Source organism: Salvelinus namaycush, chromosome 16, assembly GCF_016432855.1.
Source record: "Salvelinus namaycush isolate Seneca chromosome 16, SaNama_1.0, whole genome shotgun sequence".
NCBI classification, from domain to species: Eukaryota; Metazoa; Chordata; class Actinopteri; order Salmoniformes; family Salmonidae; genus Salvelinus; species Salvelinus namaycush.
In genome coordinates, this window is record NC_052322.1 from 4,654,591 (window position 1) to 4,681,255 (window position 26,665).

The 26,665-nt window shown below is 44.0% G+C and overlaps 1 protein-coding gene across 1 annotated transcript in view; it reads right to left on the minus strand.

Moving 5' to 3' along the window:
• LOC120060858 (nebulin-related anchoring protein) overlaps positions 1–26,665 on the minus strand; it is a 99,743-nt gene that overhangs the window by 55,433 nt on the left and 17,645 nt on the right. Inside the window, exons 12-17 of the mRNA XM_039010269.1 lie at positions 23,462–23,569; positions 10,712–10,825; positions 9,356–9,454; positions 6,499–6,597; positions 4,617–4,724; positions 4,367–4,468 (exon numbers count right to left, since the gene is read on the minus strand). Coding sequence (XP_038866197.1) covers positions 4,367–4,468; positions 4,617–4,724; positions 6,499–6,597; positions 9,356–9,454; positions 10,712–10,825; positions 23,462–23,569 — 630 coding nt within the window. The remainder of the gene's footprint in view (positions 1–4,366; positions 4,469–4,616; positions 4,725–6,498; positions 6,598–9,355; positions 9,455–10,711; positions 10,826–23,461; positions 23,570–26,665) is intronic.

Genomic DNA, 26,665 nt, shown 5'->3' on the forward strand with positions numbered 1-26,665 from the left:
GCTGGCGCTAAGACCGCAGTCATTGAGCTGTATACGGCCATAAGTAAACAGAAACGCTCATCCAGAGGTAGCGCTCCAAGTGGCCAAGGACTTTAATGCCGGAAAACTCATCCGTTTTACCAAATTTCTACCAGTATGTTAAATGTGCAAACAGTGGGAAAAAACTCTAGACCAACTTTACTCCACACACAGAGACGCGTACAAAGCTCTCCCTCACCCTCCATTTGACAAATCTGACCATAATTCTATCCTCCTGATTCCTGCTTGCAAACAAAAATTAAGGCAAGAATCCCCATTGACTCGGTCTATAAAAAAAGTGGTCAGATGAAGCAGATGCTAAAATACAGGACTGTTTTGCTAGCACAGACCGGAATATGTTCCAGGATTCTTCCGATGGCATTGAGGAGTATAACACCACATCAATCACTGGCTTCATCAATAAGTGTATCGATGACGTCTACCCCACAGTGACTGTACATACAAACCCCAACCAGAAGCCAATGATTACAGGCAACATCCGCATCGAGCTAAAGGGTAGAGCTGCCGCTTTCAAGGAGCGGGACTCTAACCCAGAAGCTTATAAGAAATCACGCTATGCCTTCCAACGAACCATCAATACAGGACTATTTTATTTATTTACTAGCTCTCCCTCTCCCTCCATTTGGCAAATCTGACCATAATTCTATCCTCCTGATTCCTGCTTACAAGCAAAAACTAAAGCAGGAAGTAACAGTGACTCGCTCAATACGGAAGTGGTCAGATGAAGCGGGTGCTACGATACAGGACTGTTTTGCTGGCACAGACTGAAATATGTTCCGGGATTCATTCAAAGGCATTGAGGAGTATAACACCTCTGTCATCGGCTTCATCAAAAAGTGCATTGACGACATCGTCCCCACAGTGACTGTACGTACACATCCCAACCAGAAGCCATGGAATACAGGCAACATCCGCATCAAAATAAGGCTAGAGCTGCCGCTTTCAAGGAGCGGGACACTAATCCGGACGCTTATAAAAAATCCTGCCATGCCCTCAGACGAACCATCAAACAGGCAAAGTGTCAATACAGGATTAAGATTGAATCCTACGACACCGGCTCTGACACTCGTCGGATGCGGCAGGGATTGAAAACTATTACGGACTACAAATGGAAACCCAGCTGCGAGCTGCCCAGTGACGCGAGCCTACTAGACGAGCTAAATGCCTTTTATGCTCGCTTCAAGGCAAGCAATACTGAAGCATGCATGAGAGCACCAGTTGCTCCTTAACAGCTTCTACCCCCAAGCCATGACTGCTGAACAATGAATCAAATGGCCACTCAGACTATTTACATTGACTGACCCCCCCCCCCCCCCCCTTTGTTTTACACTGCTGCTACTCGCTGTTTATTGTCTATGCATAGTCACTTTACCCCTACCTACATGTATCCTGAATCCTGGCTTAGGAAAACCACCAAAAACCCCGAAATCTCTATCCCTAACTATGACATTTTCCGCCAAGATTGAACTGCCAAAGGGGGCGGTGTTGCAATCTACTGCAAAGATAGCCTGCAGAGTTCTGTATTACTATCCAAGTCTGTACCCAAACAATTCGAGCTTCTACTTCTAAAAATTCACCTTTCCAGAAACAAGTCTCTCACTGTTGCCGCTTGCTATAGACCACCCTCTGGTCCCTCGATACCATATGTGAATTGATTGCCCCCCATCTATCTTCTGAGCTCGTGCTACTAGGTGACCTAAACTGGGACATGCTTAACACCCCGGCCATCCTACAATCTAAGCTTGATGCCCTCAATCTCACACAAATTATCAATGAACCTACTAGATACAACCCCAAATCCGTAAACACGGGCACCCTCATAGATATCATCCTAACTAACTCGCCCTCCAAACACACCTCTGCTGTTTTCAATCAAGATCTCAGCGATCACTGCCTCATTGCCTGCATCCGTAATGGGTCTGCGACCAAACAACCACCCCTCATCACTGTCAAACGCTCCCTAAAACACTTCTGCGAGCAGGCCTTTCTAATCGACCTGGCCGGTATCCTGGAATGGCATTGACCTCATCCCGTCAGTAGATGATGCCTGGTTATTCTTTAAAAGTGCCTTCCTCACCATCTTAAATAAGCATGCCCCATTCAAAAAATTTAGAACTAGGAATAGATATAGTCCTTGGTTCACTCCAGACCTGTCTGCCCTTGACCAGCACAAAAACATCCTGTGGCGTTCTGCATTAGCTTTGAATAGCCCCTGTGATATGCAACTTTTCAGGGAAGTTAGGAACAAATATACACAGGCAGTTAGGAAAGCTAAGGCTAGCTTTTTCAAACAGAAATTTGCATCCTGTATTACAAATTCAAAAAAGTTCTGGGACACTGTAAAGTCCATGGAGAATAAGAGCACCTCCTCCCAGCTATCCACTGCTCTGAGGGTAGGAAACACTGTTACCACCGATAAATCCACTATAATTGAGAATTTCAATAAGCATTTCTCTACGGCTGGCCATCCTTTCCACCTGGCTACCTCTATCCCGGTCAACTGCCCGGCACCTTCCACAGCAACCCGCCAAAGCCCCCACCATTTCTCCTTCACCCAAATCCAGATAGCTGATGTTCTGAAAGAGCTGCAAAATCTATACCCCAGAAAAATCAGCTGGGCTAGACAATCTGGACCCTCTCTTTCTAAAATGATCTACCGAAATTGTTGCAACCCCTATTACTAGCCTGTTCAACCTCTCTTTTGTATCGTCTGAGATTCCCAAAGATTGGAAAGCTGCCGCGGTCATCCCCCTCTTCAAAGGGGGTGACACTCTAGACCCAAACTGCTACAGACCTATATCTATCCTACCCAGCTCTACCCATTAACTCAGTTCGATTGTTGACTGTAATCCATGGCTTCTGGTTGGGGTATGTCCGTACAGTCACTGTGTGGATGACGTCCTCGATGCACTTATTGATTGGGGCGGAAGGTAGCCTAGTGGTTAGAACATTGGGCCAGTAACTGAAAGGTTGCTAGATCGAATCCCCGAGATGACAAGGTAAAGATCTGTTGTTCTGCCACTGAAAAATGCAGTTAACCCACTGTTCCTAGGCCGTCATTGTAAATAAGGATTTATTCTTATCTGACTTGCCTAGTTAAATAAAATAAAACATTTAATTGATAAAGCCAGTGACTGCCATTTCCTCAATGCCATTGGAAGAATCCCGGAACATATTCCAGTCTGTCCTATCAAAACAGTCCTGTAGTTTAGTGTCTGCTTCATCTGACCACTTTTTTATTAAAGACCGAGTCAATGGTGATTCTTGCCTTAATTTTTGCTTGTAAGTAGGAATCAGGAGGATAGAATTATGGTCAGATTTGCCAAATAGAGGGTGAGAGAGAGCTTTGTACGCGTCTCTGTGTGTGGAGTAAAGGTGGTCTAGAATTTTTTTCCCTCTGGTTGCATATTTAACATACTGATAGAAATTAGTTAAAGAACTGATTTAAACTGATTTAAGTTTCCCAGCATTAAAGTCCCCGGCCACTAGGAGGGCCGCCTCTGGATGAGCGTTTTCCTGTTTGCTTATGGCGGTATACAGCTCATTGAGTGTGGTTTTCGTGCCAGCGTCGGTTTGTGGTGGTATGTAGCTACGAAAAATACAGATAAACTCTCTAGGTAGACTTATCATGAGATACTCTACCTCAGGCGAGCAAAACCTTGAGACTTCCTTAGATATCGCGCACCAGCTGTTGTTCACATATATGCATAGGCCCCCTCCCCGTGTCTTACCAGAGGCTGCTGGTCTGTCCTGCCGATAGAGAGTATAAACCGCCAGCTGTATGTTCTTAATGTTGTTGTTCAGCCACGACTCGGTGAAACATAAAATATTACAGTTTTTAATACCCCGTTGGTAGGATATACGTGCTTTCAGTTCGTCCCATTTATTTTCCAGCGATTGAACGTTAGCTAGCAGGATGGAAGGCAAGGGCAGATTAGCCACTCGTCGCCTGATCCTCACAAGGCACCCAAAATCTTTGTTTCCTTCTCCAGGAAATGACGGGGAGCTGGGCCTGGTCGGGTGTCTGTAGTATACCCCTCCCATCCGACTCATTGAAGAAAAACTCTTTGTCTAATCTGAGGTGAGTAATCGCAGTTCTGATGTCCAGAAGCTCTTTTCGGTCATAAGAGACTATAGCAGCAACATTATGTACAAAGCAAGCCAGTATCCCTTTCATTGGTGCTTGCAGCTATATTTATTATTATGATTGTCATATGAAACATTTGATCTCAAATCCAAACTGCTGGAGTATAGGTTCAAAAATGTTAGCTTCACTGTCCAAATACATATGGTGCAACAACGTGTTTATTGTGTTTCATATTCTTACCTCACTGGTCATCTTGGACGCCTGAAGAGAGTGCAGGGTCTTGGAGTCGCTGACATTGCTTGTCTTGTCTTTATTTTTCATGAAGGACTCTTTGTACTTAATCTGTAACACACGGCCACCATCCAAATCACATCAGCCAGTCACATAAAATCCGATGACCAATCCCTCCCTCATTCTTATCCACTAATATCTCATTACATAAGAAAGGATTGTTCTGTGTGAGTACCAGCTACAGGAAAGGAATGCTTACATCACTGGCCAGGTCCCGAGATGCTTTGGCAGCCTTGACGGTCAGCGTGTCCAGGCCGATGTCACATGTTTTGGACTTGGTCTTCTCCCAGTCCTCCTTGTATTTGATCTGGAATCATTTATATAAATAAAAACTACAGCACCGCTTATTCATATGGTATGTGTATAACCCTTTCGGAATACAATGCATTCTGAACATATTCAGAACCCTTGACCTTTTCCACATTTTATTACGTTATAGCCTTATTCTAAAATGTATTAAATAGTTTTCCCCCCTCATCAATCTACACACAATAACCCTATAATGACAAGGCAAAAACAGTTTTTTTGAAATTTTTACAAATTAATTAAAATATCAACTGAAATATCACATTTGACATAAGTATTCAAACCCTTTACCAAGTACTTTGTTGAAGCACCTTTGGCAGTGAATACAGCATCGAGTCTTCTTGGGTATGACGCTACACGCTTGGCACACCTGTATTTGGGGAGTTTCTCCCATTCTTCTCAAGCTCTGTCACGTTGGATGGGGAGCGTCGCTGCACAGCAATTTTCAGGTCCCTCCAGAGATGTTTGACCGGGTTCAAGTCCGGGCTCTGGCTGAGCCACTCAAGGACATTCAAAGACTTGTCCCCAAGCCACTCCTGCGTTGTCTTGGCTGTGTGCCTAGGGTCGTTGTCCTGTTGGAAGGTGAACCTTTGCCCCGGTCTGAGGTCCTGAGCGCTCTGAAGCAGGTTTTCATGAAGGTTCTCTCTGTACTTTGCTCCGCTCATCTTTCCCTCAATCCTGACTAGTCTCCCAGTCCCTGCCGCTGAAAAACATCCCCACAGCATGATGCTGCCACCACCATGCTTTACCGTAGGGATGGTGCCAGGTTTCCTCCAGACGTGACACCATCGATTCAGGTCAAAGAGTTCAATCTTGGATTCATCAGACCAGAGAATCTTGTTTCTCATGGTCAGCGTCCTTTAGGTGCCTTTTGGCAAACTCCAAGCGGGCTGTCATGTGCCTTTTACTGAGGAGTGGCTTCCGCCTGGCTACTCTACCATAAAGGCCTGATTGGTGGAAGGCTGCATAGATAGTTGTCCTTCTGGAAGATTCTCCCATCTCCACAGAGGAACTCTAGAGCTCTGTCAGAGTGACCATCGGGTTCTTTGTCACCTCCCTGACCAAGGCCCTTCTCCCCTGATTGCTCAGTTTGACCTGCCGGCCAGCTCTAGGAAGAGTCTTGGTGGTTCCAAACTTCTTCCATTTATGAATGATGGAGGCCACTGTGTTTTTGGAAACCTTCAATGCTGCAGAAATATTTTGGTACCCCTCCCCATATCTGTTCCTTGATACAATCCTGTCTTGGCGCTCGACGGACAATTCCTTCAACCTCATGGCTTGCTTTTTGCTCTAACATGCACTGTCAACTGTGGGACCTTATATAGACAGGTGTGTCCCTTTTCAAATCATGTCTAATCATTTGAATTTACCACAGGTGGACTCCAATCAAGTGTAGAAACATCTCAAGGATGATCAATGGAAACAGGATGCACCTGAGCTCAATTTCGAGTCTCATAGGAAAGGGTCTGAATACTTATGCAAATAAGGTATTTCTGTTTTTATTTTGAATAACCTTGCAAAAATGTCAACCTGTTTTTGCGTTGTCATTATGGGGAATTGTGAGTAGATTAATGAGAATCAAAAAATATTTTATACATTTTAAATTAAGGCTGTAAACGTAACAAAATGTTGAACAAGTCAAGGGGTCTGAATACTTTCCAAATGCACTGTATATACAAATGCAGAGCGAAAGCTATGCTGTTTGTATGTACTGTATAGAGTGTAGTGTTTGGGATAGAAAGATAGTGTACATGTATATCTTTGGCTCTACTTACATTGCTGAGTTGTTGAGCGTTGATCCTGGCCTGGACGATTTGAGGGGTATCTGTCACCGAGCTGTACTTGACTTGGTCAATGTGTTGTCTGTAGTTCTTCTACATGGGGGAATCAGAGATATCAAGTCAGGTTACCTTGATATTATGAAAGGGGTCCCGCAAGTTTTGGTTCCAGTACTTTTTACTATATACATTAACAATATTGGTTTGTCTGTAAAAAAAATTGTAACCTACAATTAAGGCTGTTATGGTGCCCATATTACCGCCACATCTGCAGTCAAGAGTCATGATGGCAGTCAAATTTCACATGACCTTTAGTCACTAATTAGGCTTCTCCAAGCTCTGATGCTGCTGATGGTCAATAGTAGCCTACCAAACTTGCTAACTGCCTGGTACTCAGCACTCTATTGTCCTACTAATCACTCTGACATCAACGCAAATGTTATCGAAAATCTACTCAAACACTTCATGAGAGCCCATGAGCTCATGTTGCGCAACATTTCTATAGGCTATGCAATTGCTTGAGAAAACAGAGGGATGGCCTTTATTAAAAAGAGGAGGATCCCATCAGCTTTCTATAGGCTAGGCCTACTACATTTATCAACTTTCCTAGTATTAAGCACATTGCTTCTCTTTACAACAGGCTGATAGCCTACCTGGCTGGCATGTTAATTAACCACGGGAAAAGTGTCCTCCATTCGCTATTTAAGTGCATAGAGGACGTATTTTTTTCCCCTGCCCCTTTTTCGAGACAGGTATATGATAACGGTCCATTCTAAACCAAACAAATTTCACACATATATTATTTAGTATTTGTCAAGGCAAGACCAAAACAATTATAGTCTGCTGGGTGACAATATTAGCTATGCCTTAAAGCTCGTGTGCAGTAAGGCAAGAAACGCATGGCTTTTTTTGCGACTTTTTCAAAAGGTCTCACACCTCATGTAGCCTAGCCCATAGATTTAAAGTGGCAAAATAACTTATTGAAATTAAGCACATGAATCCGCTTTACAAAGGGTGTAGAGCCTAACTGGCATACATACGCAGCACGTGAGTTTCAAGTTTGGGGAATTTTCACTTTCACCATAAAAATTCACCTTTATAATAAAAGCATTACATGCATAATCGCATTTGCCGTCACTTTTGAGAATGGTGTTTTCCCGCTAATGGAACATTTGTGCTTGTAGCCTACTGCCATGCGCGCATTGCTGCGCTTACAATGTGAAGAAATAGCTTAATATTATAGCAACATTTTAAGCTAAACGTTCTGATCTGTTGTGTCAGCCTCATTGCTTAAACAAGTTTAGTTGACGCTAGTGGTTGTATTAATTTGGGATCCATCCCATCTCACAACTGTCCCAGACTATGTTTGGAATATTTATTTCTCGCACAGAATAGAATAGGTCAACTTTTGTACTATGGGTGATAGTAGATTGACATAGACTAGTGCTTTTGCTGTTCGTTAGGCCCACTCATCTTGTTGGCTGACCGAAAGTAAATGTGGACAGTTCTTCCAATATCTTCAATATGTGCCTTGAAATTGGATAAGGACACGTGCAGTTGCGTCCCCGATGTGTCCGTCTTTACTTGTAGCCTGTGAGAAAGACCCGATCACGTGAAGGAGAGACATTTGAGGAAGAGGTGCTTTGCAGTATGCAGCTGGGAGAAGGGAATTATAATTATTATATTCAGCCCAATGGCCACTGGCCGCAAAAGGCATGGATTTTTTAGGGGTTATTATGACCACACAAAGGGGATCCCTCAGGGAAAATCAAGGCATATTCAAGTGCTTGTCAAATTGTGAATGAGAGACTGATGAAGTGTGTACAGCCTGCGCAATCACCGGCTGACGAAATTTCATGATGCAACAGCCCTACATGCAAGTGTATGCGAACAATACTGTTGTGTATGCTTTTTCCCTCACTGTTGACCAGGCTCTATCTGAACTACAGTCTGCTTCCATTGCTTTACCTTTATTGACCTTAAATTAGTACTGAGCGTGGGTTAAACTAAGTATCTGTTTTCTACAACGTACAAAAATGACTAATGATTTAAACATATGTAGCTTGGACACTTCGTTTTATTACGGGCCACAGCTTCAGTGCACATCAATGCATTATTTACCAGAAAGTAGGCTGGTCCTCTTTAAAGTCAAGTAGGTTGATTCATTTCTCTTTTTATTTATAAGTCTCTTTTATAAAAACTCCCACCGTACCTAACATCATTAATAACCTTTAGAAGTATGGTACCATACCTAGTCTCAGGGATGGCTAACTCTGGAAATCCCTTCCGTCTCCCCAAAGTTAAGTAAATCAGCTTTTAGTTTCTTTGCATCCCATGTATGAAACAAAGTTCCCAACAACTGGATGTACTGGTGCCACTCAGGTAGTTCAAAATATTGATTGGGGACCTCTTTTCTGAGGAATGTGATTGTTTTTCTTGAGTGTGTTTGTAATGTTGCATATTTGTATTCTATAGTCATTTGTAAATTGTGTGTATGCAGAGCTCCCTTGTGAAAGAGACCTTGTTCTCAATGGGACTCCCTGTTAAAATAATGATGAAATAAAGTGTGTGTGTGTGTGTGTGTGTGTGTGTGTGTGTGTGTGTGTGTGTGTGTGTGTGTGTGTGTGTGTGTGTGTGTGTGTGTGTGTGTGTGTGTGTGTGTGTGTGTGTGTGTGTGTATTAGCTTGTGGTGTGTATACATCACTGCACAGTTCAGCATTGGGTCAGGTAAGGTTCGACAAATAGCTGAATGATTTAACGGTGAAACGTGTCAGAAGGACATTTATTAATCAATGTCAAACATGCAACAGTGTCTCACCCTCCCCCACATCAAAAAGCATCAAGAAGCACTTACATTGCTGAGTTGTTGAGCGTTGATCCTGGCTTGGACGATGTCAGGGGTATCTGTCACCGAGCTGTACTTGACTTGGTCAATGTGCTGTCTGTAGTTCTTCTACATGGGAAGATGAGAGATGCAATACATTATTAATGTAACAGGGTCGAAAGATACAGTATGTAAAGACATCTGTAGTGCTGCCTCTGAACATATTTTTTTTCTACCCCTGAGTTATTTGAATCCTGTGGTAAAGATAACGGCCCCCAAAACCATAGAATGTGGGCTGTGTTAGGTGTGAGACTTACGCACACAGTTGACAAACAAGTTCAGGGCAGGGGCAGCACTTTATGAAAGTTAGCAATTGTGCCTGATAAAATGCGAAGGGGTGGAAAGCAGCAGGGATGGAAGGATGAAAAAGAGACACGTCAGCTACTAATGCAACTGAAATAACAGCAACACTTAACAAAGAGCTGCAGTTAGTTTCAGAATGGGTGGCAATGAATAAGTTAGTCCTTAATATTTCAAAACGAAAGGCATTGTATGAGGGACAAATGATTCACTAATCCCTAAACCTCAACTAAATCTTCTAATAAACAATGTGGAAATTGAGCAAGTTGAGGTGACTAAACTGTCATGGTAAAAACATATTGATGCAACAGTAGCTATGATGGGGAGAAGTCTGTCCATAATACAGGACTACATAGAGCCATGAGTACATGGAACTCTATTCCACATCAAGTAACTCTTGCAAGTAGTAATATTATATATTTTTTAAATATAAAAATACACCTTATGGAACAGCGGGACTGTGAAGCAACACAAACATAGGCACAGAGACATGCATATACACACGATAACATATGCACTATACACACACGTACACATGTATTTGTTTATTAGATATGTGGTAGTAGAGTAGGGGCCTGAGGGAACACACTTAATGTGTTGTGAAATCTGTTGTGAAGTATTGTAATGTTTTGAAAATTGTATAAATGCCTTATTAATTTAGCTGGACCCCAGGAAGAGTAGCAGCTGCCAAGGGACCCATAATAAATACAAAATGAGCAGAATTGAGAAGATGTGAAGTCAACGGTGCGCTTATGATTTAGATACCATGGGTTGAGCTCACTCTATATATTAGTCTAGTTTAATGGATGATCCACATTTAAAATGGTTTACCCAGCTACTAGACCCCCTTAAGTTGGCCTCTTTAAAATAGCCCACTTTTTAATCATACAGTCCTCAAGAGGAACCCAATCAAAATGTTCTGCTTTCGGCTTTTCTATCTGAGAAAGCACCCTGTTTACTGATTTTGGTTACTATGTCTGGTATGAGAGCCATGTTGAACTTATTTGAGGCAAAGGGGAAACTCACGTCCTTGAGCGGATCCAGTTTCCTCTGACTCTGGTAGCCCGGTGTGATGGTGGCTGGGTAGTTGTATTCCACATGGTCAGTTTTCTCCTGCTCATACCCCTGCTTGTAGGCAATCTGCAGGTCACAGAAACATTTGAATAAACGTGATTGATCCCCAGCAGTACCAATACAGACGCACAGGCATGCATGAGACAGAACACATAGATATGAGTACTGCTGGCTGATAGACATTATATGTGCCACATTTACCAATAAAATAAACAACACCATGAAAAAGATTAATTAAGAAAGAACCTGTGAGGCTTAGTTGGTAGAGTATGGTACTTGTAACTTCAGGATCATGGGTTCCATTCGCACTGGGGCCACCCACATGGAAATGTGTACATGTGTAACAGGTAGGGCCTCAGATGGTCAACCTTAAAAAGGTTCTGATTCATTTCCTGACTTCCCTATATAAAGTGAATTCTAAATCAGGCACTTGGAGAGACTCCTTTACCTTGGGTCATATTAATGTGCCTGCTTTGTTTGAATAAGGTTGAACGTCATGGTGAAGCTGAAGCAGACCGCCTCTAGGTGGTTCTTGGTGAAACTGATGTGACTCTAAGGACGCACTAATTGTAATTGCTTATCCAACCGCTGTTTTTTCTTTGTTAATGTGTCATTCCACGATTGGAGTGCCTTTTGGGTAGTGTCATTTTGTAAAAAATAACTATATTTCACGCAATTTTAACATTCTGTGAAAAAGATCACATGTTCAACTTCATAACAAACCTGCTTTTCTAGCTCAAATTTAGAAGAAATATTATAAACGAGGGACATTCCAAAAGGGGGATTTTCAGAGAAAACAAATAACTTCATTTAATAAATAAAAAATTGCTATTGCAATTTTATATGTTATGTTATGTTTAGTAAGGGGAAAAGATGTATGTGATCCAACTGTTAGATTAAGTGTTTCATCAAAATGTATACGCATAATTCCTGAGAGACATAGAAGGCACTCTATTCGTGGAATGACGATCCTAAACTAAGTATTAGAGCCACTTCCCACAGTGTTGCATTGCAGTGCCAGGATAATTGTAGAACTTATTGAGTGAACCTGCTTTTCGATAACCTAAAAGGTGAGACTTATTGAGTAAACACACATGTGTAATTGGTGACAGTTTCAAATGACTATTGGGTACATTTTGAAGTGTGCAGTGCATCCTAACAATTTGTATTCTAACCTAATCAATGACGTATCCTTGTAATACATCTGCAATTGTGGTCGAGTTGGTCTTAAAGAAACAATGTATATTTTTACAAGAAACCTTAGTATTGCTCAACAACAGAATCCTATTTTTCTAAATAAAAGCTATTTTTGTATTCTGGTGTACTTCTATCATTTATTTGATAGGCCTGTGTTAGGAGCCTTAGTTTGGAGCTACCCGTTGCTCCTGTCTAAACTAATGGGTGGCATACACCAAGTCACTTGGCTCTGTCATAACCTCACATGGTCTCTCCTATCATTGCTATGCAGACGACACACAATTAATCTTCTCCTTTCCCCCTTCTGATAACCAGGTGGCGAATCGCATCTCTGCATGTCTGGCAGACATATCAGTGTGGATGACGGATCACCACCTCAAGCTGAACCTCGGCAAGACGGAGCTGCTCTTCCTCCCGGGGAAGGACTGCCCGTTCCATGATCTCGCCATCACGGTTGACAACTCCATTGTGTCCTCCTCCCAGAGCGCTAAGAACCTTGGCGTGATCCTGGACAACACCCTGTCGTTCTCAACTAACATCAAGGCGGTGGCCCGTTCCTGTAGGTTCATGCTCTACAACATTCGCAGAGTACGACCCTGCCTCACACAGGAAGCGGCGCAGGTCCTAATCCAGGCACTTGTCATCTCCCGTCTGGATTACTGCAACTCGCTGTTGGCTGGGCTCCCTGCCTGTGCCATTAAACCCCTACAACTCATCCAGAACGCCGCAGCCCGTCTGGTGTTCAACCTTCCCAAGTTCTCTCACGTCACCCCGCTCCTCCGCTCTCTCCACTGGCTTCCAGTTGAAGCTCGCATCCGCTACAAGACCATGGTGCTTGCCTACGGAGCTGTGAGGGGAACGGCACCTCCGTACCTTCAGGCTCTGATCAGGCCCTACACCCAAACAAGGGCACTGCGTTCATCCACCTCTGGCCTGCTCGCCTCCCTACCTCTGAGGAAGTACAGTTCCCGCTCAACCCAGTCAAAACTGTTCGCTGCTCTGGCACCCCAATGGTGGAACAAACTCCCTCACGACGCCAGGTCAGCGGAGTCAATCACCACCTTCCGGAGACACCTGAAACCCCACCTCTTTAAGGAATACCTAGGATAGGATAAAGTAATCCTTCTAACCCCCCCCCCCCCCCAAAAGATTTAGATGCACTATTGTAAAGTGGCTGTTCCACTGGATATCATAAGGTGAATGCACCAATTTGTAAGTCGCTCTGGATAAGAGCGTCTGCTAAATGACTTAAATGTAATGTAAAATGCATAGTGTAGCTAATGTCTATCTGGTCACACATACACTACTGTAAGTCACTTTGGATAAAGGCGTCTGCTAAATGGAATATAGAGTGCCTTCAGAAAATATTCACACCCCTTTTAAATTTGTTCACATTTTGTTATGTTAGTCTGCATTTAAAATGGATTGATTGAATTGAGTTTTTGTGTCACTGATCTGCACACAATAGCCCGTCATATCGAAGTGGAATTTTGTTTGTAGAACATTTTTGAAATTAATACAAATTTAAAGCTTGAAGATCTTCAGTGGATAAGTATTCAACCCGTTTGTTATGGCAATACCTAAAAAAGTTAAGGAGTACAGATGTGCTTGACAAATCACATACAGTTGAAGTCGGAAGTGTACATACACCTTAGCCAAATACATTTAAACTCAGTTTTTCACAATTCCTGACATTTAATCCTAGTAAAAATTCCCTGCCTTTTTTTTCTTTACAAAAAACACAAGGATAAGGGTAGCATTAAAGTATTAGAACATTAAGGACAAACAATACAGCATCAAGACACTATCAAACATGTATCAGTCTTTCCGCAGCAGAGCCATCCTTATGTGTGAGGGTGCGTGTGTGTGCATGATAGTGATATAAAATATATGTCATAGTTTCCTTTTTCATGATCACAATCTTGTGAAACCCAAACCCTCCAAGATCCCCTCACAGTTCTCCAATAGCTGTCCCTCAACCATTCGAGACCCCTACAATTAATTCCATTCAAGAACCCCCCCCCCCAATGCACCAACAACCAAGAGAATGAACTAAAGAGAAAAAAGGAAAAGACAGAAGAAAACAGCAAACAACAATGCAAAAAAAATTATACAAAATAATACATATAAAACAAAGAACATCAAGGACACCTGAAATCATAACAGCAATACCAACTGTATATGTTTGTGTGCATGTCTGGCACTATTACATGTATGTGTATGTTCTTGTATGTGTTTATTTGAATGAGAGTGTGTGTATATGCATGTTTACAAACACCTGCACGGCATCAGCCTCAGGAAAACCGGCATTAGTTGTTAAAACACTGCCACTTAGTGTCATTCAAATGTACTTTTATTATGTTTTATTTTGACTTTTTTTCCCCCTTTATCTTTTGACCATCATTCCCATCTCTCACACAGCAACTCCACTCCCACTTGTCTCCAATTCCACATCCCAACTCTCAGCTTCCCTCAGCCCATCCCATCTATCTCTGCTGGCTACCCACTTCGTGTTTCTACGCAACACATATCTTTCAACTATGCTGTGATGTTTAACGTACAATTTCAATCTATCTAATCGAATAGAATCTACAGATTGCGTGTTGAAGATAAATACTTTTACTAAGAGTATTAGTATATTAGTCATTGACTGACCCGGTCTCTCCAGATCTCCTAACAGTACTATTTCTAGGGTCAATTTTAGATCAATGCTATGCATTTTCAGCCATTCCTGAACCTGAGACCAGAAACAGGCTACCTGAGGGCAAGACCAAAATAAATGGTCTATTGATTCTGGATCCTCACAACAAAATCTGCAGAGCTTCGATGATTTTATGCCTCAAATATTCAACATTTTGTTGGTGGCAAGAATTCTATATAATAATTTTAGCTGAAAAGCACGAAGTCTTGAATCTTGCATTGTTTTATCATACAATGTGATTTTCTGGATTTTTGTTTTAGATTCCGTCTCTCACAGTTGAAGTGTACCTATGATAAAAAATTACAGACCTCTACATGCTTTGTAAGTAGGAAAACCTGCAAAATCGTCAGTGTATCAAATACTTGATCTCCCCACTGTATATCCAAAAACCTCAGTTTACATTGGCGCCATGTTCAGAAATGCCTCCAAAATATCCAGAGAAATTGCAGAGAGCCACGTCAAATAACATAAATACTCGTCATAAACTTTGATGAAAGATACATGTTTTACATAGAATTAAAGATACACTTGTTCTTAATGCAACCGCTGTGTCAGATTTCAAAAAGCTTTACGGCAAAAGCACAATATTCAATAATCTGAGAACAGCGTTCAGCCACAAAAGGAAGCCATACAGTTACCCGCCAAATTGTGCAGTCAACAAAACTCATAAAAAGCATTATAAATCTTCACTTACCTTTGCTGATCTTCATCGGAATGCACTCCCAGGACTCCCACTTCCACAAGAAATGTTTGTTTTGTTCGGTAATGTCCATCATTTATGTCCAACTAGCTATTTTTGTTAGCGTGTTTGGTAAACAAATCCAAAGTCAGGAAGCGCGTTTACTAAAAGCAGACGAAATGTCAAAAAGTTCAGTAACAGTCAGTAGAAACATGTCAAACGATGTATTGAATCAATCTTTAGAATGTTTTTAACATAAATCTTGAATAACGTTCCAACCGGAGAATTACATTGACTTCAGGTGAGCGATGGAACAGAGCTCCCTCTCATGTGAACGTGCATGGTCAGGTAATGATAGTGTCACGTTCCTGACCTGTTTTCTGTTGTTTTGTATGTGTTTAGTTGGTCAGGACGTGAGCTGGGTGGGAATTCTATGTTGTGTGTCTAGTTTGTCTGTTTCTATGTCCAGCCTAATATGGTTCTCAATCAGAGGCAGATGGTAATCGTTGTCCCTGATTGAGAATCATATATAGGAGGCTTGTTTTGTGTTGGGATTTTGTGGGTGTTTGTTTCCTGTCTCTGTGATTGTCTGCACCAGATAGGTCTGTGTCGGTTCTTGCACATTTGTTATTTTGTATTGTTGTTTGTAGTGTTTTACTTGTTCTTGATTAAACATGTTTAACACTAGCCGCGCTGCACTTTGGTCCTCTCCTTCACCCCTGGAAGAAAACCGTTACAGAAACACCCACCAAACCCGGACCAAGCAGCGTGGCAACGGGCAGCAGCAACAGCAGCAGCAGTACAAGGAGGAATGGACATGGGAGGAGATTCTGGACGGAGAGGGACCCTGGGCAGAGCCAGAGGAGTGTCGCCGTCCCAAAGCGGAGCTGGAGGCATCAAAAGCGGAGAGGCGGCATTATGAGGCGCTTGCAAGGCAGAGTGGCTGGAAACCCGAGAGGCTCACCCAAAAATTTCTTGGGGGGGGCTAAAGGGGAGTGTGGCGAAGCCGGGTTGGATACCTGAGCCAACTCCCCGGGCTTACCGTGGAGTGAGAGGGCGTCGTACTGGTCAGACACCGTGTTATGCGGTAAAGCGCACGGTGTCCCCAGTACGCGTGCTTAGCCCAGTGCGGGCTATTCCACCTTGCTGCACTGGGAGGGCTAGGTTGGGCATCGAGCCGGATGTCATGAAGCCGGCCCAACGTATCTGGCCTCCAGTACGTCTCCTCGGGCCGGCGTACATGGCACCAGCCTTACAGGTGGTGTCCCCGGTTCGCCTGCATAGCCCATTGCGGGCTATTCCACCTCGCCGCACTGGCAGGGCTACGGGGACCATTCAACCTGGTAAGGTTGGAGAGGCTCGGTGCTCAAGAGCGCGTGTCCTCCTTCACGGTCCGGTATATCCGGCGCCACCTTCCCGCCCCAGACCAGTACCACCAGTGCCTACACCACGCACCAGGCTTCCAGTGCATCTCCAGAGCCCTGTTCCTCCTCCCCGCACTCGCCCTGAGGTGCGTGCCCTCAGCCCGGTACCTCCAGTTCCGGCACCACACATCAGGCCTATAGTGCGTCTCAGCCGGCCAGAGTCTGCCGTCTGCCCAGCGGTGCCTGAACTGCCCGTCTGCCCAGCGGCGCCTGAACTGCCCGTCTGCCCAGCGGCGCCTGAACTGCCCGTCTGCCCAGCGGCGCCTGAACTGCCCGTCTGCCCAGCGCCGTCTGAGCCATCCGTCTGCCCAGCGCCGTCTGAGCCATCCGTCTGCCCAGCGCCATCTGAGCCATCCGTCTGCCCAGCGCCATCTGAGCCATCCGTCTGCCCAGCGCCGTCTGAGCCATCTGTCTGCCTAGCGCCATCTGTGCCATCTGTCTGCCCAGCGCCATCTGAGTCATCCGTCTGCCACGAGCCATTAGAGCCGCCCGTCTGTCCCGAGCCATTAGAGCCGTCCGTCAGTCAGGAGCCGCTAGAGCCGCCAGCCAGTCAGGAGCTGCCAGAGCCGCCAGCCAGTCAGGAGCTGCCAGAGACGCCAGCCAGTCAGGAGCTGCCAGAGACGCCAGCCAGTCAGGAGCTGCCAGAGACGCCAGCCAGTCAGGAGCTGCCAGAGACGCCAGCCAGTCAGGAGCTGCCAGAGACGCCAGCCAGTCAGGAGCTGCCAGAGACGCCAGCCAGTCAGGAGCTGCCAGAGACGCCAGCCAGTCAGGAGCTGCCAGAGACGCCAGCCAGTCAGGAGCTGCCAGAGCTGCCCTCCAGTCATGAGCTGCCCTCCAGTCATGAGCTGCCCTCCAGTCATGAGCTGCCCTACAGTCATGAGCTGCCCTCCAGTCATGAGCTGCCCTCCAGTCATGAGCTGCCCTCCAGTCATGAGCTGACCTCCAGTCATGAGCTGCCCTCCAGTCATGAGCTGCCCTCCAGTCATGAGCTGCCCTCCAGTCATGAGCTGCCCTCCAGTCATGAGCTGCCACCCAGTACGGAGCTGCCACCCAGTCCGGAGCTGCCACTCAGTCCGGAGCTGCCACTCAGTCCGGAGCTGCCACTCAGTCCGGAGCTGCCACTCAGTCCGGAGCTGCCACTCAGTCCGGAGCTGCCACTAGTCCGGAGTTGCCCCTCTGCCCTGAGCTACCTCTCTGTCCTGAGCTACCTCTCTGTCCTGAGCTACCTCTCTGTCCTGAGCTACCTCTCTGTCCTGAGCTACCTCTCTGTCCTGAGCTACCTCTCTGTCCTGAGCTACCTCCTAAATCATGTGGGGGCCTTGGGGAGGATTCTTAGGCCAAGGTCGTGGGCGAGGGTCGCCACTCAAAGGACGCTAAGGAGGGGGACAAAGACAGTGGTGGAGTGGTGTCCTCGTCCTGCGCCGGAGCCGCCACCGCGGACAGATGCCCACCCAGACCCTCCCCTTGAGTTTTAGGGGTGCGCCCGGAGTTCGCACCTTGAGGGGGGGGTTCTGTCACGTTCCTGACCTGTTTTCTGTTGTTTTGTATGTGTTTAGTTGGTCAGGACGTGAGCTGGGTGGGAATTCTATGTTGTGTGTCTAGTTTGTCTGTTTCTATGTCCAGCCTAATATGGTTCTCAATCAGAGGCAGATGGTAATCGTTGTCCCTGATTGAGAATCATATATAGGAGGCTTGTTTTGTGTTGGGATTTTGTGGGTGTTTGTTTCCTGTCTCTGTGATTGTCTGCACCAGATAGGTCTGTGTCGGTTCTTGCACATTTGTTATTTTGTATTGTTGTTTGTAGTGTTTTACTTGATTAATTGATTAAACATGTTTAACACTAGCCGCGCTGCACTTTGGTCCTCTCCTTCACCCCTGGAAGAAAACCGTTACAGATAGACCTGACTAATTCCTGTCTCCTTCGGCCCCACCTCACAGTAGAGGCATCAGACAAGGTTCTACAGACTGTTGACATCTAGTGGAAGCCGTAGGAAGTGCAAACTCATCCATATCCCACTGTGTATTCAATAGGGGCTTGGTTGAAAATCGACCAGCCTCAGAATTCCCACTTCCCGTTTGGATTTTTTTCTCAGGTTTTTGCCTGCCATATGAGTTCTGTTATACTCACAGACATCATTCAAACAGTTTTAGAAACTTCAGAGTGTTTTCTATCCAATACCAGTAATAATATGCATATATTAGCAACTGGGACTGAGGAGCAGGCAGTTTACTATGGGCACCTCTGGGCACCTTTCATCCAAGCTACTCAATACTGCTCCTGCAGCCATAAGAAGTTTTAACATTATTTTTTTATGACTTACCCATCTCTGTACCCCACATACCGGTATACAATTATCTGTAAGGTCCCTCAATCGAATAGTGAATTTCAAGCACAGATTCAAGCACAAAGACCAGGGTGGTCTTTCAATGCTTCGCAAAGAAGGGCACCGATAGATATGTGAGAGAAAAAAATACACTGAATATGCCTTTGAGCATGGTGAAGTTATTAATTAGGCTTTGTATTGTGTATTAATCACTACAAAAATACAGGCGTCCTTCCTAACTCAGTTGCCAGAGAGGAAGGAAACTGCTCAGGGATTTCACCATGAGGCCAGTACTGATTTTAAAACAGCAATAGAGTTTAATTGCTGTGATAGGAGAAAACTGAGGAGGGATAAACATCATTGTAGTTAGTCCACAATACTAGCCTAAATGACAGAGTGAACTGAAGGAAGACTGTACAGAATTTTAAAAAATCCAAAATATGCATCCTGTTTGCAACAAGGCATGTAAGTAATACTGCAAAAAATCTGTCAAAGAAATTAACTTTTTTGTCCTGAATACAAAGCGTTATGTGCGGGGCAAATCCAACACAACACATCACTGAGTACCACTCTTAATATTTTCAAGCATGGTGCCTGGCTGTATCAAGTTATGGGTATGGCAAGGACTAGGGATTTTTTGTGGGGGGTGGTTAAAAAGAAACGGAATACAGCTTATAAGCACAGACCAAATCCTAGAGGAAAACCTGGTTGTCTGCTTTCCAACAGACATGAGAAGAAAAATTCACCTTTCAGCAGGACAATAACCTAAAACACAAAGCCAAATCTACACTAGAGTTGCTTACCAAGACAACACTGAATGTTCCTGAGTGGCATAGTTACAGTTTTCATTTAAGTGGCTTGAAAATCTATGGCAAGACCTGAAAATGTCAGTCTAGCAATGATCAACAATCAACTTGACAGAGCTTGAAGAATTTTTAAAAGAATAAAAATCGGCAAATATTGTACAATCCAGGTGTGCAAAGCTCTTAGAGGCTTACCCAAAAAGACACCAAAGGTGCTTCTACAAAGTATTGACTCAGGGGTGTGAATAGTTATGTAAATTAGATATTTCTGTATTTCATTTTCAATACATTTGGAAGAATGTTTTCACTTTGTCAATATGTGGTATTGTGTGTAGATGGGTGAGAAAAAAATCGATTTAATCCATTTTGAATTTAGGCTGTAACACAACAATGTGGAATAAGTCAAGGGGTGTGAATACTTTATGAAGGCTCTGTATATGGATATATATTTTTTTTAAAGACTGTTTTATTACATACATGGTAGACTGTTTAAATAGATACCACATGCTACAGTTATTGATACAAATAATATATTATTAAGTAACCTAATTACTAAGGTAAACGTGTTTTCTAGAGTGATGAATCATGCTTCACCATCTGACAGTCTGACGGGCGAATCTGGGTTTGGCGGATGCCAGGAGAGCGCTACCTGCCAGAATGCATAGTGCCAACTGTAAAGTTTGGGGGAGGATGAATAATAATGTATGCATTTCTATAGCGCTTTCATAGAATCTCAAAGCACTTCAACAGAAAAAAACAAACAAGAAATATATCATGATAGGTCAACCAATAGAGGCCAAGTCTTTGAAAGCTGCATCCTCCGAAGATGGAGGGTCCGTTCATGGCTTGAGCGGAGAGAGCTGGTCAGAGAATGGTAGATGATGGTGATGGAGTTTGCTGATGATCTTGTAGAGGGCAAGTCTGGGAACCAGCCTGAGTCTTATAGCCACTGGATTTCTCTTCCACTCTGGGTAGCACCCACTTGGGTGATGCCTCAGCGTTTCTGGGCACCAGAAAGCTCACCTCACAAAGTTCCAAATAGTAGCCAGTCCTCCTTACTACGAACACCCCACTGCACCTCTCTGATTCAGAGGGGTTGAGTTAAATGCAGGAGACACATTTCAGTTGAATGCATTCAGTTGTGCAACTGACTAGGTATCATCTTTCTTTACCTTTCCATCCCAGCATATTCTGTAGTATTCATAGTATACTCATAGTATACTCATAGTATATTGTGTATATATTCCTACTACCCTTCCTCCTTTTTAAAATATGGTTCTGTGACTTGGTTGTATTTATGTCTGTGTGTATGTGTGTGTGTGTGTTGCACTGTTGAGGAGAGCCTGTGAGTAAGCATTTCGCTGCAACATTTACATCCTGTATTCTGGGAATGTGACCCATATATTTTGATTTGATAATAGCCAGGCACTAATTAGCCAAATAAATAGTTAGGCTTTTATAAGGTATTATGAGCCAATGGTAACCTATTAGGCATGTATTCAGTATTTTTTCTTCTTTATCTAATACATTTGTTTATTCATTCACAACTAAGATGTTGCTGGGATCAGTATAGGCAGTGTGGTCCCCTGGTCTTCTGCTACCAGAGCTGTGAGAAAGGATGCTAGGCCTAGCAGAGACGGCTCAGTGGCGGTAGGTGCAGTGGCGGTAGGAAGAACACAGAGAAAGAGACACACAAATGTAATGCCAATTCCTTAATATGTAATAGTGATTACCACTAGGGTATGATGTGCTGCTAAAATGCCAGGGCTGAATTTTTGTCCCAGTCAGCCAATGCTTGCCATAACAAAGGGGTTGAATACTTTTTGACTCAAGACATTTCAGCTTTTAATTTCTTATTAATTTGCAAAAATGTCCAAAAAACTAAACTCCACTTTTACATTATGGGCTATTATGTGTAGATCGGTGACACACAAACTCAATTTAATAAATGTTATATTCAGGCTGTAACACAACAAAATGTGGAAAAAGTCAAGGGGTGTGAATACTTTCTGAAAGCACTGTACATATTGGCATGTTTAATCATAGAAATACAGTAGATACATTCTATTATGGTTTTCTTGGAATAATGGTCTGGGGCTAATTTTCATGGCTCGGGCTAGGCCCCTTAGTTCAAGTGAAGGGAAATCTTAACGCTACAGCATACAATGACATTCTAGACGATTCTGTGCTTCCAGAAGGGTGAGGCCCTTTCCTTTATCAGCATGACAAAGCGAGGTCCGTACAGAAATGGTTTGTTGAGATCGGTGTGGAAGAACTTGACCGGCATACACAGAGCCCTGACATTTACTGGCCAACACAGAGCCCTGACCTTTACAGTTGGCATCATTCCCTAAACCTCAACTAAATCTTCTAATAAGTAATGTGGAAATTCAGCAACTTGAGGTGACTAAACTGCTTGGAGTAACCCTGGATTGTAAACTGTCATGGTCAAAACATATTGATACAACACTAGCTAAGATGGGGAGAAGTCTGTCCATAATAAAGCGCTGCTCTGCCTTTTTAACAGCTGTATCAACAAGGCAGGTCCTACAGGCTCTAGTTTTGCCACACATGGACTACTGTTCAGTCGTGTGGTTAGGTGCCACAAAGAGGGACTTAGGAAAATTGCAATAGGCTCAGAACAGGGCAGCACAGCTGCCCCTTGGATGTACACAGAGATCAAACATTAATAATATGCATGTCAATCTCTCCTGGCTCAAAGTAGAGGAGAGATTAACTTAATCACAACTTGTATTTATGTATTTATTTATGTTGAAAGCACCGAGCTATCTGTTTAAAATACTAGCACACAGCTCAGACACCCATGCATATCCCACAAGACATGCCACCAGAGGTCTCTTCACAGTCCCTAACTTCAGAACAGACTATGGGAGACACACAATACTACATAGAGCCATGACTGCATGGAACTATTCCACATCAGGTAACTGATGCAAGCAGTAGAATCAGATTTTAAAAACAGATAAAAATACACCTTATGGAACAGCGGGACTGTAAAGCAACACAAACATAGGCACAGAAACATGCATATACACACGATAACATATGCACTATATACACAAGTACACATCGATTTTGTGTTATAGATATGTGGTAGTAGAGTAGGGGCCTGAGGGCACACACTTAGTGTGTTGTGAATTCTGAAATGAATGAATGTGTTGTAATGTTTTGAAAATGGTATATCTGCCTTAACTTTTCCAGACCCCAGGAAGACTAGCTGCTGCCTTGGCAACAGCTAATGGGGATCCATAATAAATACAAATAGAAATACCTCAACCCCATCGAACAGCTTTGGGATGAATTGCAAGGCCTAATCGCCCAACATCAGTGCCCGAGCTCACTAATGCTCTTGTGGCTAAATGGAAGTAAATCTCTGCAGTAATGTTGCAACATCCAGTGGAAAGCCTTCCCAGAAGCGTGTAGGCTGTTATAGTAGGAAAGGGGGGACCAACTTCATATTAATACCCATGATTTTGGAATGAGATGTTCAGGTGTCCACATACTTTTGGTCATGTAGTGTATTAGTTCAGAGTAAAAACGAAGAAAGTCTTACATTGCTTGCCAGCTTTCTGACGTTCATAGCGTGTACAGCATTCTTGTCCATCTCAGAGCCTTCATAGTGCCCTTTCATGTGGTTGGTATACTTCTCCTTGTACTTGTTCTGTAGGAAAATATAAAATGTCACTCTTTGACCCCAGGGCGACATCCATGAACGTCTTTTTTTTCTGTGGACGTTGAAATCAATGCCGGTCCGGACCAAAAAAAATATAAGCGCTGGTCCGGACCGGCATTGATTTCAACGTCCACAGAAGTCCATACCGGACCGGCCTATATTTGGCCCAAACAAATAAAATAAAATTTTGTTAGTAACATGCGCCGAATACAACAGGTGTAGACCTTACAGTTAAATGCTTACTTACAAGCCCCTAACCAACAATGCAGTTAATATATATATTATATATATATATGGATAAGATTAAAAAATAAAAGTAACAAATAATTAATGAGCAGCAGTAAAATACAGAAAAGTACAGAGTCAATGTGCAGGGACACCAGTTAGTTGAGGAAATATGTACATGTGGGCACAGTTATTAAAGTGACTATGCACAGATGATAACAACAGACAGTAGCAGCGGTGTAAAAGAGGGGGGGGGGGGGGGCAATGCAAATAGTCTGGCTAGCCATTTGATTAGGTGTTGAGGAGTCTTATGGCTTGGGGGTAAAAGCTGTTTAGAAGCCTCTTAGACCTAGACTTGGCGCTACGGTATCGCTTGCCATGCGGTAGCAGAGAGAACAGTCTATGACTAGGGTGGCTAGAGTATTTGACAATTTTTAGGGCCTTCCTCTGACACCGCCTGGTGTAGAGGTCCTGGATGGCAGGCAGCTTAGCCCCAGTGATGTACTTGGCCATTCGCTCTACCCTCTGTAGTGCCTTGCGGTCAGAGGCCGAGCAGTTGCCATACCAGGCAGTGGTGCAACCAGTCAGGATGCTCTCAATGTTGCTGTAGAATCTTTTGAGAATCTGAGGACCCATGCCAAATCATTTGTGTTTCCTGAGGAGGAATAGGCTTTGTCGTGCACTCTTCACGACTATCTTGGTGTGCTTGGACCATGCTAGTTTATTGGTGATGTGGACATCAAGGAACTTGAAGCTCTCAACATGCTCCACTGCAGCCTTGTCGATGAGAATGGGGGCGTGCTCGGTCCTCTTTTTCCTGTAGTCCACAATCATCTCCTTTGTCTTGATCACATTGAGGGAGAGGTTGTTGTCCTGGCACCACATGGCCAGGTCTCTGACCTCTTCTCTATAGGCTGTCTCGTCGTTGTCGGTGATCAGGCCTACCACTGTTGTGTCATCGGCAAAATAAATGATGGTGTTGGAGTTGTGCCTGGCGATGCAGTCATGAGTGAACAGGGGGTACAGGAGGGGGCTGAGAACGCACCCCTGAGGGGCCCCTGTGTTGAGGATCAGCGTGGCGGATGTGTTGTTACCTACCCTTAACACCTGGGGGTGGCCCGTCAGGAAGTCCAGGATCCAGTTCCAGAGGGAGGTGTTTAGTCCCAGGGTCCTTAGCTTAGTGATGAGCTTTGAGGGCACTATGGTGTTGAACGCTGAGCTGTAGTCAATTAATAGCATTGAAGGTCCCCAAGAATACAGTGGAATCCATCATTCTTAAATGGAAGAAGTTTGGAACCACCAAGACTCTTCCTAGAGCTGGCTGCCAGGCCAAACTGAGCAATCGGGGGAGAAGGGCCTTGGTCAGGGAGGTGACCAAGAACCAAATGGTCACTCTGACAGAGCTCCAGAGTTCCACTGTGGAGATGGGAGAACCTTCCAGAAGGACAATCATCTCTACAGCACTCCAGGAATCAGCCTTTATGGTACAGTGGCCAGATGGAAGCCACTCCTCAGTAAAAGGCACATGACAGCCCGCTTGGAGTTTGTCAAAAGGAACCTAAAGACTCTCAGACCATGGTTTGATGAAACCAAGACTGAACTATTTGGCTTGATCCCATACTTCACGTCTGAAGGAAACATGGCACCATTCCTACGGTGAAGCATGGTGGCGGCAGGGTCTGGGAGACTAGTCAGGATCGAGGGAAAGATGAATGGAGGAAGGTTCAAAGAGATCCTTGATGAAAACCTGCTCCAGAGCACTCAGGACCTCAGACTGGGGTAAAGGCTCACCTTCCAACAGGACAACGACCCTAACCACACAGCCAAGACAATACAGGAGTGGCTTCATGGCAAGTCTCTGAATGTGCTTGAGTGGCTCAGCCAGAGCCCGGACTTGAACCCTATCGAACATCTCTGGAGAGACCTGAAAGTAGCTGTGCATCGACGCTCCCCGTCCAACCTGACAGAGCTTGTGAGGATCTGCAGAGAATAATGGGAGAACCTCCCCAAATACAGGTGTGCCAAGCTTGTAGCTTCATACCCAAGAAGACTTGAGGCTGTAATCACTGCCAAAGTTGCTTCAGCAAAGTACTGAGTAAAGGGTCTGAATACTTGATGTAAATGTGATATTTCTGTTTTAAATGTTTCATACATTTGTAAAAATGTCTAAAACCTTTTTCTTTTGTCATTATGGGGTATTGTGTGTAGATTGATGAGGGAATTTTTTTTTTTTTGAATAAGGCAGTAGCGTAACAAAGTGTGTAAAAACTCAAGGGGTCTGAATGCACGGTATATTTCTTGCATAGAATAGGTCAAGTTTTGTACTATGGGGGATAGTAGATTGACATAGGCTAGTGCTTTTGCTGTTTGTTAGGCCTAATCATCTGAGGATGATTGGCTGAAAAATTGGCTGATAAATTCAACGTGGACAGTTCTTCCAATATCTTCAATATGCGCCTCGGAATTGGATAAGGACGCACGCAGTTGTCTCCAATGTGTCTGTCTTTACTTGTAGCATGCGAGAAAGACCCAATCACGTGAAGGAGAGCCATGTGAGTGAGAGGAGCTTCAGCATGCAGCCGGGAGAAGGCAATTATAATTATTATACTCAGCCCAAGGGCACAACGGCCACTGGGCGCAAAACGCATGGATTTTTTAAAGGGGCATTACGGCCTCACAAAGGGGATGCAGCTGGGAAATTCAAGGCATTATCAAGTGCTTGTCAAATTGTGAATGAGAGACTGATGAAGTGTGTACAGCCTGTGCAAAAAACTAAGCAGAGCTAATGCCTTTCATGCAACATTTTTCTAATCATTATTAGAGTCACATCATGCAGCCTTAGAATGTATTAAAAAACAT